This window comes from Vicia villosa, linkage group LG5, assembly GCF_029867415.1.
Source record: "Vicia villosa cultivar HV-30 ecotype Madison, WI linkage group LG5, Vvil1.0, whole genome shotgun sequence".
In the NCBI taxonomy this organism is placed as follows: domain Eukaryota; kingdom Viridiplantae; phylum Streptophyta; class Magnoliopsida; order Fabales; family Fabaceae; genus Vicia; species Vicia villosa.
This window is the reverse complement of record NC_081184.1, coordinates 130201996-130217977: the sequence shown is the minus strand read 5'-3', so window position 1 is coordinate 130217977 and position 15982 is coordinate 130201996. Positions and strand designations below refer to the sequence as shown.

The 15982-nt window shown below is 34.5% G+C and overlaps 3 protein-coding genes across 3 annotated transcripts; 2 read left to right on the top strand and 1 right to left on the bottom strand.

Annotated features, from left to right (window-relative positions):
• The first annotated feature begins 2436 nt into the window (after positions 1–2436).
• Positions 2437–6550, top strand: LOC131602488 (DNA-damage-repair/toleration protein DRT111, chloroplastic-like). Its single transcript, XM_058874614.1, has 2 exons — positions 2437–3495; positions 5969–6550. The coding sequence occupies exons 1-2, from the start codon at positions 2635–2637 to the stop codon at positions 6263–6265; spliced, it is 1158 nt and encodes a 385-aa protein (XP_058730597.1). The 5' UTR covers positions 2437–2634; the 3' UTR covers positions 6266–6550.
• Positions 6551–7142: 592 nt separating this feature from the next.
• On the bottom strand, positions 7143–9159 carry LOC131602489 (B3 domain-containing protein Os04g0386900-like). Its single transcript, XM_058874615.1, has 3 exons — positions 9030–9159; positions 8144–8296; positions 7143–7720 (listed from the first exon to the last, which is right to left on the bottom strand). The coding sequence occupies exons 2-3, from the start codon at positions 8231–8233 to the stop codon at positions 7382–7384; spliced, it is 429 nt and encodes a 142-aa protein (XP_058730598.1). The 5' UTR covers positions 8234–8296; positions 9030–9159; the 3' UTR covers positions 7143–7381.
• Positions 9160–12441: 3282 nt separating this feature from the next.
• Positions 12442–15399, top strand: LOC131607336 (uncharacterized). The gene is made up of 5 exons (XM_058879351.1): positions 12442–12724; positions 12831–13014; positions 14302–14499; positions 14615–14809; positions 14900–15399. Exons 1-5 carry the CDS (start codon positions 12642–12644, stop codon positions 15029–15031), a joined length of 792 nt encoding a protein of 263 aa, XP_058735334.1. The 5' UTR covers positions 12442–12641; the 3' UTR covers positions 15032–15399.
• The last annotated feature ends 583 nt before the right edge of the window (positions 15400–15982 follow it).

Genomic DNA, 15982 nt, shown 5'->3' with positions numbered 1-15982 from the left:
GTTGTAACAAAATATATAAATCAGTAAATGTTGAATGAAGGAAAAACACATAAGAAAGTGAAATAATGTACTACTCTTCATCACTCAGGGTAAAAGTGGTAGGTAGTTTCTTAGCACCACAATGAGTTTTGACAGGAGCAACTCCATGAGCAACTCATATGATGTCCGAATACAATATATAAGTTAAACCATTATAAAGGAAGGATAAATAATAAAGATTAAAAAATGTCATTGTATAGTTGTAAGGGCCAGAATGAGATCTAAAAATCCCATGTTCATGAACAACTCCAATGATGTATGGAAACAATACACAAGTAAAATCATGCGTAACAAAGGAAGACAAACTAAAATAAAATATGATGAACAAAAGTAATTTAAAGATCTTACCAAGTAATAAATCATGACAATATTTTCCATTGTTGATTTCAGAAAATCTTTTGAGGTTAAACTTATAGAGGGGAATATAGGAAAGTTTGTGGGAGTGACTTTAGAACCTCCATCACCTTCTATGAAGAGAAGTTTAAAATGACGATCACATGACTTTAGTGTAAAATATTTGTTTTGAACCTTGAAGTTCCACATAAGATATGAAGATAATTCTGTCAAAATAGGTTTCCAAAGTGGACAAAGTTCTTATAGGACAACAATTTGTGTCTTGCCTCCCTATGCATAAATAAGAAAAATGTTGTTAGTTTTAGAATCTTTAAGAAAGAAAATGAAAGAACCGTAACATATTGTTAGTTATGATACATGTTTATCCAGTATTATAACCTCGATATGTTCAGGTTTTGAAGGTTGTGTGACAGGCCAAAGATCTTATATACGAACACCAAGTTTCCATAGATCTTTTGAATCATTAATGTCCTTGATTGAATCAACTAGCCTTGCCATTGAACCTGTTTTAAAGTAACAGATAAAAACAATAAGAAAAATAAACGTGTTAGCAAGATCAGGGTGAAAAGTAAAAGGAAAGGAGTAAGATGAAAGTTTAAATGTTTGTTTAACTTCGAATAAGACATGCAAATAAAATACAATTGACAACCCACAAAAATCATAAGATTATTGGTGAAAAAGAATGGAAAAAGATCTTTCTTACCAAATAGACCTGGATTTTTTCCTTAAAAGTATCAGTGAAGGCGAATTGAAGTGATTCTTCACCTCAAATATGATTCAAAAACCATAAAATTAAAAGATTGTTGATGAAAATTTCGGTGGAAAAGTGATTTTCAGCTAAAAGACCTAAAACCCTTACTAAACAAAAGGTACGAAGGTGAATGAAGTGCAAAAGACACATGCATTAAGAATATAGTTCATAATCTGCAAAAACACATAACATTGTTGTCCTAAAAATACACATGCAAAACAAACGAAAGTTCAACAACGATAAAAAACAAAACTTTCTGAGAGAAAAAAGTTGGAAAAGATGATAGTTCATATAAAATTTGTTTTCGTTTACAAATGTAAGACTGAAAAGTGATCAAAGTTGTAAACAAACATGCAATAGAAAATAAACGTCAGAAACCCTAAAAAAGAAAACTTTGTTGGTTAATAATTTGAAGTTAAAACTATCCATTCAATCTCATGAGAAATCATTGAAAATAACAATTTGTTACAAATTGAAGCTGACTTCGTTGATAAACATGAGGTCGTTAATGATTAAATCTAAAACTGTTTAGCAACAATTCAAAAAAGATAAAATAAGAATGGAAAAAGTTAAAGATGAAATAAAGCTTTTCCATTCAACCTCACCCGATGAGGAGAGAAGGCTGAGAAATAGTGAAGAGTATGTGAGGAAAGAGAAAATGAAGTGAGATCCGGTGTAAGTGATATAAAACTTTTACCTGAAATAAAATTTTAATAATAAAAATAAGGTTTTGGTGCAAAATGACCAAAACACCATGTTTTTTAATAGGTGAGTACATTGGTATTAATCAATATATCTTAATTTTAAAAAAATTTATCCAAATAATCCACTTTTTTAAATAAATATCCAAACAAACCTACTTTTTCATATATTTTCCAAACTAACCCACTTTAAAACAAAAAAATTCTCACACTGCCAATCCAATTTACAATAGCGTACAACACATAAGAGAAGTTTCAATTTAATTGGCCATAGTGTATAGACATATATACACTATCTTTTTTATATATTTGTACACTATCATCAATTGAATCGATGACTTGTCTTATGTGTTATACACTATCGTGAATTGGATTGACCACTTCTTTTTATTTCTTTTTATTTGAGATTTTTTTTCAAAATGAATTAGTTTGGGAAATACTTAGAAACATGGGTTAGTTTGCATATTTATTTGGATAATTTTTTTTATATATATTTTATACAAAAATATTTTTTTTTACATAAAATATTCATTTCATGCTATGAATATGAAATTAAAAAAAAAATAAAATTATAAACCTAGCTTAAAAAAAAAAAAAATCAAAATCATAAACCTCTAGCATGAAATGATGAAGAAGGAACAATCGAGCCGTCGCGACAGTCGTTGATTTTGTGGTAGCTACCGATAGCCGTAGGTAGTGTATGCGTTTTGCTCCGTCCTATTAACCCCTAATCCAAAACGCAGTGTTTTGATATTGTCGCTGTCTTCGAGTTTGGTTCCGAGCTTCAAAATGCTGGGTGGGTTATACGGCGACTTACCTCCACCTTCTTCCGCCGAAGAAGACAAACCCACCACCAATGTCTGGTCCAGCAGCACCAAAATGGCCCCCGCCACTCTCCGTAAACCCTCCTCTATTTTCACTCCTCCTCATACTCTTCTCAGATCCCAAAACAAACCTAAAATCTCCAATTCCAAAACGATTCTCTCCACGGCGCCGACGATACTCGCTCCGGCGGTGGACGAGGTGGTGCAGCCGGCTCTGGTGGGTGTGCAGTCGACGGTGTTGGAAGAGTATGATCCAGCAAGGCCTAATGATTATGAAGAGTATCGGAGGGAGAAGAAGAGGAAGGCTAGCGAGGCGGAGATGATGAGGGAGCTGGAGAGACGGCGGGAGGAGGAGGAAGAGAGGGAGAGAGAAAGGGAAAGAGAGAGAAAAAAAGAAAGAGAAAGAGATAGGGATAGGGATAGAGATAGGGATCAGGGTGATTCGAGATTGAATATTTCAGGTGAGGAAGCGTGGAGGAGGCGTGTGGGGATGAGTGCTGGTGGAAGTGGAGGGGGGCCGCCGAGGTCGCCGTCTCCGCCGGGGAATGTGGATGGATTTACTATTGGAAAGTCGGAGACGGGAGGGTTGGGGGTTGGTGCTGGTGGGCAGATGACTGCTGCTCAGAGGATGATGGCGAAGATGGGGTGGAAAGAAGGGCAGGGGCTTGGGAAACAGGAGCAAGGGATTACTACTCCTTTGATGGCGAAGAAAACGGATAGACGAGCCGGGGTTATTGTCAATGCTAGTGACAGTAAGTCAGATAAGAAAGTCAAGAGTGTTAACATCAATGGGGTTCCTACCAGAGTGATGCTGCTTAGAAATATGGTATGTAGATTTTTACAAGTTAACTGCTGGTTTGATTTCAGTGCTTATCTGCTTGTTAATGATGTTGAGGGGTTTACCGAACTAAGATGGATATTTATGATACGAGCTTATTCGTTACTTGATAGTTGTATTTACCTGCATTGTTTTGATGGGTATTTTTAAGAATAGTGCAGATTTTGTTGTTTGTGATGCAATAAATTTGGTTTCTGTGTGCTGTGGAATTTTAATTTGAAAGTAGTACCGGCTAATTGAACTATTGTTCTTTGATTATTTGGAGTCTGATGTGGCCTTCTGATGTTTTGACTTGGCGATAACTGGATGTGAATTCAGTTATTTATGATTTTGTCTTTTAACTTAATAAGCTATGATCAGTTTATATCATTTCGTTATTCAAACGGGTACATGATCCTTTTTAATGGGTTTCCACTTTGCTAATCGTTATGTTTTCTCAGTTAAACCGTCTTAGTAATAGTTAGTGACTACTCCTTCAGTATGATTTTGAAGATACATATTAAATATCTGTTAACATTTTATATTAGAAGAAAGGAGGGCCAAATGAGCTGGCCTTTGTTAGTTAGGCATTGTTTGCAGAAACTTGAAAGTGTTAAAGAAGCTCATCTAACACAGTATTAGAGGTAGTAGTGTATATAGAGGGGGAGAATGTAATTGGGTGATCTTAGTTGGTCAGTTAGTTTGTGGTGACTGACCAGAGGCTTGGTCTCTGAGCAACTTTCTTTACCATATTGATTCAAAAGTCACAGTTCCCATTGCTAAAGACTTCGCTTCTACACTTAATTTGGCAGCCACTATTTGCTTCTGATTATCCACAACATTCGTATAATGGCATATCTCCATATTTCCCTCATATCCATACGACTTATCTGCAAAGTACACACTCATTGGTAAATTTAGCCTGACTTCTATAAGATCAGTGATGTCCTATCAACAAATCTTAGGAAGTGTGTGTGAACAAGAGTAGAAAATAACTGTTGTAAAGATGAGAATAGATAAACAGACATACAAGACAAGATACAATATGATGAAGAATGAACATATATGACTGAAAGTTGGAGTAACACATATATAAGTAAATGTACATGATAGATACTGGTCCAGAGAATATAGAAATGATGAAAGAAAAGGTTAGAGAAAGCACGAGTACGATTAGTTGCTCCTTTCAGGATTTGGAGACCCTAAAATCTTTCCTTCTAGAACCAATCTCCAACAAAACACAAAACCCCTTTATCTTCTCTCCCTTCTCTTTGTAGCCTATCCCTGCTAAGTGCTAACCCCGTTAGAATTGTAACCAACGGTATCCGCGATGGCTAACAAACCAGCTCGTTGGGTGTACATAACCATACCCCACCCTGAAAATTTCCCCTTCTCAAGCTAACTTCAGGAGAGTACTCCTTCACCCATTATCACTCAGCAATCTCTCACTTTCTCCTTCCTTTGAAATTTCCTCCATCAATATCATGTGGATTTTCATTCTTGCAAACACGGGCTTGACGGTATTTATTATCACTTCATAAATATTACCCCTAATTGTCCTTCTCCTGTAACTAAACCTCAGCAAAAATCACTTGTTTCAAGCCCAACAGCAATTCATAGGGATTCTGCATATTGGAGGTTCCTCCACAAAAAATCACCTGTTTCAAGCCCAACGGCAGTTCATATGGATTCTGCATAATGGAGGAGAGAAACCTCCTAATTACTGCTGCTCCTAATTCTGCTCATGAGGGATTCCAATTTCTGCGAACGTAAATCTCACCATAAAAACTAGTACAAATTGGCCTCTGATAGGAAACTAGTACCAACCTTTATGGCCACCATAATTGCTTGTAACATTGCATTATCAGACACCCTTTCCATCTTAGCCAGCCATCCATATGCATCTCCCCTGAGAATGTTTCTTTTGCCTCTGCTTTCCATCTTTTGCCTTAGCTTTCCATTTTTCCCTTTATTCTAAGTCCTAACACAATGATATGTCTCTCTCTTATTTACTGTCTTTTCAAGTGTGGATAATCAGAAATGCCATTGGCCTGGTGTATATAGCATGGTTAATTTTCTGATTATATGGCTTGATGTAACTTTAGTTGATCACTTTCTCCTCCCTCCAGGGATGAGTAACTGTTTTTCAATGTCCTGTTCTTATAATGTTATGATGTTAATTCAGTATGGGGGGATGTTATTTTTATTTATAATTATTAGTTATGATTTCCATCATATGTCTAGTATTAAGCAGAGATAGATCATAAAGAGCTGGTGCCCTGTATACTGGAACTTTAGTTTTTTCTCCAGAATCCCTGATGAACCTGATTTAGTACATGTATGCTCTGCAATCTGCATGCTTTGAGTCCTTACTGTTAATTTATGTCATTAAAAGTTCAACGAGATGATTGTATTAGTTCATCTTAAAATGATGTTTAATTTGTTATATTTAAACATGATTCATTGTTGCTTTGTTTTGAAGGTGGGGCCTGGTGAGGTAGATGATGAGCTGGAAGATGAGGTAGGATCAGAATGCGCCAAGTATGGAACAGTAACCCGAGTTCTGATATTTGAGATAACAGAGCCAAATTTTCCTACCGACGAAGCAGTAAGAATCTTTGTGCAGTTTGAGAGATCCGAAGAAACTACTAAAGCGCTTGTTGACCTTGATGGTCGATACTTTGGAGGTAGAATAGTGCGTGCCACATTTTATGATGAGGATAAGTTTAGCAAGAATGAGTTAGCTCCGATGCCTGGAGAAATTCCTGGATTCACCTAGAAGAACAGATAGCGTCTATGATTTTCGTCAAGTTGTTCTTAGTGATTACATTGAAGACTTGAAATTGGAGTTTAATATTCCATTACATGATATTTAAGCTTTTGATTAAGTTCCAATCTTGGTCTAAATGTGTCTGTAACTGTGACTAAGGGTTGTTGCTTAGGGAATTATTGTGATCTCCACACTGAAAATTCCTTACTTGAACTAATGTAGCCACTGTACATTGTTGAATTTGAACGTTTCTTAATATTATAATCACTTTGAGATTGAGATACCATCAAATAAGCTGTCACCACATTAATTGAAGGAAAATTTTGTACTAAATAGTTTGTTTATGATTACATTACAAATCCATCCAGGATACTTGCACTCCTGGTCCTATCTCACATGTATGTTTGAAAGTAAGAAGTTGATTTGAACTAGGCTGTCAATAGTGGTGGTGTGGCTGGAAATCAAATTGCAGTCTCTTCAAGGTGGGTTGCTGGTGCAGTTCTCATTCCGCGATTTCTTCTTTGAAAAACAAAAATCATCTTTTAAAATTAAAACATTTTAAGGGTACTTTTAGGTTTTCACAATAAATTTTCTATGTTTCTGTCTTTTTTTCCTCTGCTTACCTATCAAACTTCTGCCGTTGTTGTTTTAAGCTTCAAGATATCTTTCCACTGGAGTTCAGTTTCTTTCTTTCTCATTTATTTAACTTTTTTCTTTTATTCATATTTCTTTTTACCTGTGTTACCTTTCCCTTTTATAACTCATTTTCCCTCTATCTTTAGATTGATGGCAGCATTTTCTACACCTTCATTAAACCTTTTGTTAAAATGAATAAAAAATGTCTCTTTAGTAGACTGTTGAGAAAATGAGCAACCATGATGTTAATCAAAGCCATTCTGTGCAAATCAAGAAAATAGCATTAAGAGTTAACCACCAAATTAATCTTGATTGATAAAACCCACTGGGCATTTAACTAGCAAATTGACATGGAGAGCTGTACTAGTACATAACTTCACTATTCCTAATCCTAACACCAAAATATATGCTCTAACCATTCCACAACAAAAGTATCTTGCAACCATGAACCTTCCCACAAAGGTAGGTGGTATTCAAGCCAGTAGAGTACTACTCGATGACATATGGCGAATCACTCTCACCGGTACCAGACAATTTGGATCTGAAAATCGGCTCTTCTTCACACTCATCAATTCCTGGAAATCCGCCTCTAAGAATTTGAACTTCAAAAACGATTTTCTCCTCACTGTTTTCCATGAGCTCAAAAACGCACGCGTCTCCGATCTTCAAATTATTATCTTTAACAAAGTTTCTCCAGCCAGTAGTATCAAACTGCTTGAATTTGTTTTGCCCATTATAAGTCATGTCCCAGCTCTTACCACGACAGTTGAGAACAGTAGGAATTGTTGCGTCATAAGGAAGTTTTTGGCACATTTTGCCACTCGGCACCTATATACACAAACAATACAAATTCAAATGATTTTTCTATGTTCTTTTCCAAAAACTTTATTAACTGATAATATACGAATTACTAGTTTTACAGAATATAAATATAGATTGCCTACACAAACATGAATCTGTCTTGTATACTAAAACATGCTCAAGATTTCAATGAACATAGTAAGGAAATAAGTCTCTTCTATGATAGAGACATTTGGTTTCGAAGCACAAAACCAAACGTGCTCAAATTTATTGGCCACAAAACTGTCATCTAAATATAAGATCTATCTTGTTAGAAGCTAATGGAATTGATCCAAATGAGAATAAATTAATCATAAATGTAATGCATCAAAAAAGCAAATGATAGTATTGTTCAGCTCAAAGTGTGACAGTATAATATTTTCTCCTATCGTAAATCGAGTAGGAAATTACCATTACATTTCGAGGACTAACGTGTGATTTTGCAATAACCACATGAAAGTATGGCTTTCCTGAAAGCGGCTTAATTTCATCCCTTGACATTTTATCGCAGGAGCGGAAGGTGGTGGTAAAGGGGCTTGGTTTTCTGCTGCAACTTAACAGAAACTGAAAACAAATGTGAAGTTAGTGACAGACAGACGTATAGATGAAAATTTATCTTGATGATAAACTGAGAATGAGGGCTGCAAAACCTAAGCTATAAGAATGATGCAAAGTGATGCAAGTAAGATATATAATTTCCACTTCATTATGCAGTAACTACTAACTAGTAACTTCTACAGATTTTAATTTCCATACATAAACTTCCAATTTCATTTCAGCGTAGAAATTAAGTGACACTAATGACCATTTTACGACGGTTTATGAGAAACTTCGAACTCCGTACCTTGAGGTTACAAGACTAAACTCTCACTACTAAGTTAGGACCTCAAGTATAACTTCCAAAATCACTGGTTTAACTTGTTCCCTTTTTTTACTGATTCTCTATGATTGGATCCATCTCCAAATTTTTGAATTTTTTTTATATATAATCATAGGTAAATTATTTCTACTTCACTACTTAATAAAATCAAATATTTTGGTGAAAGTTGTTTAGCATTTTTAGAAATCAGAAGTTGAAATTGTAGCCAGTATAATAACAGAAACAAGACATGCAAATACTGTAATTTGTAGCTGATGTGATAATAGGCATGCAATAAGTATTTGTCAGAATTATATGTGTATAAAAAGAGAGAGGAAAAAAAACTAATAAAATATAGCAAAAATAGAATGCATGAAGATAAGTGAGGAAGAACACACAGCTAAAAATATTATGGTAACAACTGAATAAGAAGATTACCTCTTTTAGCGCTTGACTTTGAAGAAGACACCAAGAGAGAGGAGAGAAACTTGTGGTCTTGTGGGTACCACTGCCAATCTATTTTGGCAAGCAGTAAAATAAAAACACAACTATATATAGATACTCCATTTTTGTTTGTTTTCTTTTTAGGGTGTGTTTGGATCAAACGAGGGGGAGGAGGGAAGGAATTTTAATGGAGGAGAGAGAAGGGGAGGGGAGGTGAGAGGATTTTTTTAATCAGATGTTTGTTTGGTTCAAACGAGGGGAGGTGAAGGGAAGGATTTTAATTAAAAATAGGTTTGGTTCAGGAGGGGAGGGGAGGGGTTTTACTAATAATTTACATTTTTATCCTTATTATCTTATATAAGTGATACAATATATTATTCAAATGTAAAAAATTTATACATATTTTTTAGTTAGTAAAATTTCTAATATTGAGTGACTAAAAAAATTATAATTTACTACATAACGTTAAAAAATTGGATTCACTTAATTTAAATAAAATATTCAAAAACAAATTAAACTATATGTTGATAACAACTTTGAAATCGCAATGAATTATTTAACACATAAAATAATTTATTATTAAATATAAATGGTTTAAATCTTTTAATAAAATAAATTAATTAATTAAAATGAAAATTTTAAAATTTGATATAAAAGAAAATACGATAGGATACATAACAAAATTATAAAAAAAACATAAATAAACATAAAAGAGTTATAAAAAAATAAAAAAGTGAAATGATTATGATTTATATTAAGGACATAAATTTCAAAATGATTTGAAGATGGAGAATAATTATAATAAGTTGATAGAAACAATCGAGAAAAACCACACAGAAAAGGGCAATAATACAAAAAAAAAATGAATAATTTTGAAATATTAAAATAAAATTGAGGATATTATAGTAATTATAATAATTTTTAAATTATTAAAATTGAGATTCCCTCTCATCCCCTCCAAATCCCTCCGATTTGGAGCGACGCAAAAAGTGTGTTTTGGAGAGGTTTTGCTCCCCTCCCCTTCCCTCTCCTTCCCTCATAAAATTTGAACCAAACACATTTAATTAAAAATATTCTCTCCCCTCCCTCCATCTACCCCGAACCAAACACACCCTTAATAACAACGGTTGCCTAAATAAAATATCGATTTAACTTATGTACATATTCAATTTAATCACACCGAAATATATAATGATAACGATTGAGACACTCTTTAAATGATTAAAGTGATAAATTTTTCAAAAAATGCGTCTATTCAACGCATTAAAATGCATTGAAAATTGAAATATTGACATTTGTAAAGAATATATATTTTTTAATTTAACATCCTTAAAGAGTATTCTAAGAGCACTCGTTAGCATGACCCATATTTTTTTAAATTGCAAGAGAATAATAATATACTTTGTTATATGTAAATTTTAATTTTTGAATTTAACATATAAGTAAAATAATGACCCATATTTTTTTAAATTGCAAGAGAATAATAATATACTTTGTTATATGTAAATTTTAATTTTTGAATTTAACATATAAGTAAAATAAAGAAAGTTTTTGAGTCTATGACTCATCATTCTGAGATATCATTTGTTGAATTTGTGGAGCATATCAAATAGGTGATAAAATGAGTTGAATATTTGTTTTGGGTCACCCTTAGTCTCAAAGAAGAAGGTCCAATTATGAAATTTAATTTTTAGTATTCATTCAATGGACAAACAAATAAGTTAGACCTTGCCAAAAGTCGGACACTTGAGCCCTACTACTATTGCATTACTTGTGTTCGATCTGATCAAACGAGACCTCAAATCTCATGTCGGGTTAAAGGGAATCAACTTTAACCGTCTATCATATATAAGTCCAACAATGCATCATTTTAGGTATTATCTCACTCTTACTCTCAAACTACATCTCTCTGACTTTATTAGCTTAAGTGTTAGAGTGTTAACCTTGCAGATCCTCTCTGCTTCGTCGTACATGAAATTCTCGTTATCCAATCAAAAGAGCTAATTCTACGAACATCTTTTTTTTCTTGTTCCACCATAAAACAATGACGTCGTTCATGGGAATGACTGCTAATTCCCTCAAATTCTCGTGAAAATCACATTCTTTTCATCGCTCATTTGCTTCAACTGCTTTTCTTTCTACTCTAGCGTTTGGTCAATCTTACATAAATCATGGCAGCATATAAGTACACTCGAATAACCACCCAACGTAACTACGTCGTCGTTGCTGCGATGATTAATGCTCCCAATCCCGCTATAGAAACTCCACCTTCTTCAACGACAACAAGCGATCCAGTCCTAGTGACTTATCCTTCTGTTCCAACTCCTCATAATTCAGTTCCTCCAACTAGCACGTTCCAGGTCCTTCCAACTTTTCAATCTTCTCAATAGTTACTAGAAGGTTAAACCTCCAAACAACACCTCCATAGCAACCACTGATCCATAGACAAGAGATGCTCTAAATCTTCCAATAAATTCAAGTTAGCCTAAACATGCAAGGAGCGAACAAACTGCTTAACATTGTCTATAACTTAGTACAACATCATAAGTCATATTTCTTGCTGAAAGGCTCCTCAAGACTGAAAAAAACTAAAATATATACTCCTTCTAGAGATCACTCACTACGTGCAACAACATCGTACGATAATCACAGAGCCACACCACAATCGATTATCGTAAATATCGTCTCTTTAGGTAAGGAAGCCCCTAGGTCTCCATATCTTCTTGTGTATCGAGAATGCTGATCTTTTTTACATGATTTTGGAAGCAGAGTCAGCGGTAATACTTCCCCAAGAGCATGTCATCCTAACCAATTGCCACCACGCAATTCTTAGATGGAAGACAGACACCACGACTAAAGACAAAATCTTGACCAAATAAGGAATCCACTCTCGAAGTGTATAACGAGATTGAAGATCCAAATAAGCACATCAATACACGTGAATATTATCCTTCCTTATCACCACGCTCGGAGCGCGGTGAAGTGTAATCTAATCGTCTTGACCCTCGAAAGAGCCGTTGAAACAAAATGCTTCCTGAGTAGAGGCGGAGAAGTAGGGCCATTAAGCAATACTAAACTCCATACAATTTAGACATAATCAAAGATAACAAACTGCAATCGGTACAAACTAAGTCAACCAATTGATAACAAATAGTAACAATTAATATGAAATAATATTAATAAGGGAAATGCTAACAAGTGCCCCAGGGGCACTCTTTAATAGCTTTAAAAAGTAAGTTTTTCTTGAAAATATGCGTAATTAATGCATCGAAAATTGAAATGGTGAACTTTTGAAAGAATATTTTCTTTATTTAGAATGCTTAAAGAGTGCCCCTGGGGCACTCGTTAGCATGACCCTATTAATAATAACATAACTGAAAATGCATAATATAATTTCTGGAGTTTCCATAGCACAATAAATGGTAAAGCTACTCTAGAGAGTTTTAGAGTTGTTGAATTTTTAGAGCTCAATTCTATTCACACCTATTATGCATATAATTAATCTGGAACAGATCTAAATCATGTGATGATTAAAGAAAGTCGTTGGTGAATGGAGCAAGATTGAGATTAAAGAAAGATAATTGAAAAGACAGGTAGTAGGTAGGTATGTGTATAACGGTGTTCATGTGGCAAGCTCATCCAAAATACCCTTTCCTCCTCTTACTCAACAGAGACGAATTTCATTCTCGGTAATAATCGCTTACTTCTTTTCCTTACTATCACACACGAACAAACAAACAAACAGTTTATTTATTTATTCTTTGACTCTTGTCTTTTATGTTTAATATGCCAAAGGCCTACTGAACCGTTGGCATGGTGGGGCGGCGAAACAATCTTGGGCGGTAGAGATGGACTCTGCGGTGGTACGTGGTTGGCTTCCACCAAAGATGGTAGGGTTGCTTTTCTCACCAATGTTAGAGAACTCCAAAACATTCCACAACCTAATACTAGAGGGGATCTTCCACTCCGTTTTCTTCAGGTCAATCATGCACTCTATCTGTTTGTCACATTTATTCACCAAACAATTTATCTCTCTTACCAAGTCTATGATAATAATAATAAAGGCTTTTAAGGTTTGAAGTTCAGAAAGTATACAATTCTTTTTTTTTTAATTGCTAAAATTAGTATTGTTAGTTGCTAGCTGAAATCAACTTATGACTGAGTTAAAGTGAGCCGATGTTTAGATAGTCTGAATGAGAGATCAAACAAATTAAGAATAAACTGAAGACGAGTTAATCATATCTTTCTCAATTCCATACAGTCGTGAAATGCTATAAATTGTTCAAAGATAGATGATAGTATATAGGAGGTATAGTCAGAGAGAAAGCTGTGTGGATAGGGTGCCAGAAAAGACAGCAAAACTGGGAGAACGAGGCAAAATCTGTGGCATCATGTACACACAACAACAGTTATAAACATACATATTACCCGCGTGTTTAGCTTAATAACTAAATTCAGGGTTCAGTCTTTGTAGGCCTTATTTGTTGCCAATGTGATGTGCTATGTTTCATTGTCTATAAATATCACTTGAACATTTCATTTTAGACAAATTTAATCAGTCAAATAGCCTCTTTTACTCGCATTTACCCATTTCTTTCAGCTTTTCGTTTATTTATATTTTTCTTAGTTTTGGAACTCGCTGTCGATGGATAGAGTTTGCTCCCCTACGGAATCAGTTGAAGAAAAAGAAAATCATTCCTGAGAGCTATTAGTCAAATTTTCAATAAACTTTCAAACTCAGCAATAGTTAGTATTATGGTGAGAGTGGAGATCGAACTTTTGATCTCCTTATCGCTCCTCTTCTTACCTCCCTCATTCCAGTCACCAAACCTGCTTTATATCCCCATAAAAAATACATTACTAATAGCGAAATGTTGATATTGGTAATAATTTTGATAGAGTATAAATGATTAAATGTAATTGCATGCATAGTGTTGCGTGTCAGTGCTGCATAGCATATGGTATATAACTTTATTATGTCATTTTTAATATGTAGTTTCTAACATTTTATAAGTGACTAAATAATCATTTCAGTTTTTGAATGAATATGTTAGGCGGTGTTACTATAACTTTTCAATGTATCAATCTGAATGTGTTTATTATTAGTTAGCTATGTTCTCATATGTGTCTTTCGTTTTTATACAGTGACACAACTTTACTGTATAGAGGTTTATCTTCATTATTTCTCTTTCAATAGTGTTTCTGTTTGGTACATAACCTAACGCAAGAATACATTCACCAATCATTTATATGTTGCTCCAAACAGAGCAATAAGAGTCCCCAAGAGTTTGCAGAGGAAGTGCTCAAAGAAGCTCATTTATACAACGGATTTAACCTTGTATTAGCTGACATTTGCACCTCCGCCATGGTTTATGTCTTCAATAGGCCAAATCACGGTTATTTTTCTGTTACTCCTGGAATTCATGTCCTGACAAATGCATCATTGGACGCTTCTTGGCCAAAGGTACACGCAGAGTTACTGAGAATTGATTCATGTATGCAAATTAAGTTACTCCAGCACTTATGAAAGTAATAACACCAGCTGAATTTTGACACCACTGCATATCTCTTTCATTCAGGCTGAACGGTTGCGCCATAACTTCAAAGAGCTTATAAATGAGTATGGTGAAGGTGAATTTCCAATTAAAGAAATGGTCGAGAAACTAATGACAAACACAACTAAAGATGATGAAGAGTGCATGCTACCTGGGATTCATCCTCCAGAATGGGAACGTCGTCTGAGTTCGATATTTGTCGACACACAACTTCCCTCGGTAACTAACTAACATATTCCACTTGTTTGCATGATTAAGCTTAATATTGATTTTGCATTTGACACCAGCTGAAAACTTGCTTGTACTTAGGGGCCATATGGTACTAGGAGCTCATCTGCTTTGTTTGTCACATCAAACAAAGAAGTCACATTCTATGAAAAACATCTCGACCAGAAGCAATGGAAAGAGAACACGGTAACCTATCAGATCGGCGAGACATAGTGAATGTCAGAGGGATGTGGTTCAGTTCTGCTGCAAATTGAATAATGTTTAATTATTTGGGTACTATGGTTTAGCCACACACTAGTTCCCTGTGAATATGAATAAAGTGGCCTTTTCTATACAAATTTGATTAACTAGTCCAGTCTTACCCAGTTTAGTTTGGTTTGTTGGATCAGTTGATTATTTTTGTCAACATGTTATAAACATTTATCTCACTTGGATTATTTTGGAATGATACCTGCATCATGGATTGGTTTTCAGAATGAGCACATGCTCATCTAGGGGCTAGCTCGCTTTTATAATGTATAATAAAAGTAGAATTTTAACTCAGTGCCCTCCTTATGAATAAAAGTTCAATGTTTAACATACTATTTTTCCCTCTCTTAACAATATAAGACACTTTTTTACCAAAAAAGAAAAAATATAAGACACTGTGGTGATATTCTTTAGCCTTGGCTTACATGAGTGAATTGATTGAAATATATCTGCAAATGATATTGATCAATGATCAGTGGTGTGGAAATTGAGGCATCTTCTGTTTTACTACCAATGAACTCTGAAAGGATAGAAACGATCTAATATTTTCTCATGACGCGAAACTTGGTTAGAAATTATTTCTATCAAGTTGTGATCAAGGTTCATTGCATTTCTAAACCGGAATCCTTCAAGCAACAATGACTTCAGAGTCAAGGGATCAATTGATTGTGATACATGCAGTGGTTTAAAGCTCATTGAAAGTTTGTGAAAGGATTCTATAGCAAAATGAGCTCATCTAGTAATGATTTGTGAAAGTACTAAGGGTCTGTTTGGTAAAAATAACGGTTGACTAATAAGCTAGCTGATAGCTTATAGCGGATGATTGAGACTGATATCTTATAAATTAATTGAAGTGTTTGGTAAAATTAGCGGTTCAATTAATTTATAAATGTAAAATGACATAAAAGATATTTA

Bases quoted from the DNA above. Each gene is read 5' to 3' on its own strand.
- LOC131602488 (XM_058874614.1), top strand. From the start codon at position 2,635: ATGCTGGGTGGGTTATACGGCGACTTACCTCCACCTTCTTCCGCCGAA. The intron at 3,496-5,968 runs GTATGTAGATTT...TTTGTTTTGAAG, and splicing joins TGATGCTGCTTAGAAATATG to GTGGGGCCTGGTGAGGTAGA.
- LOC131602489 (XM_058874615.1), bottom strand. From the start codon at position 8,233: ATGTCAAGGGATGAAATTAAGCCGCTTTCAGGAAAGCCATACTTTCAT. The intron at 7,721-8,143 runs GTAATTTCCTAC...TTGTGTATATAG, and splicing joins TTAGTCCTCGAAATGTAATG to GTGCCGAGTGGCAAAATGTG.
- LOC131607336 (XM_058879351.1), top strand. From the start codon at position 12,642: ATGTGTATAACGGTGTTCATGTGGCAAGCTCATCCAAAATACCCTTTC. The intron at 13,015-14,301 runs GTCAATCATGCA...TGCTCCAAACAG, and splicing joins TTCCACTCCGTTTTCTTCAG to AGCAATAAGAGTCCCCAAGA. The intron at 14,810-14,899 runs GTAACTAACTAA...GCTTGTACTTAG, and splicing joins TCGACACACAACTTCCCTCG to GGGCCATATGGTACTAGGAG.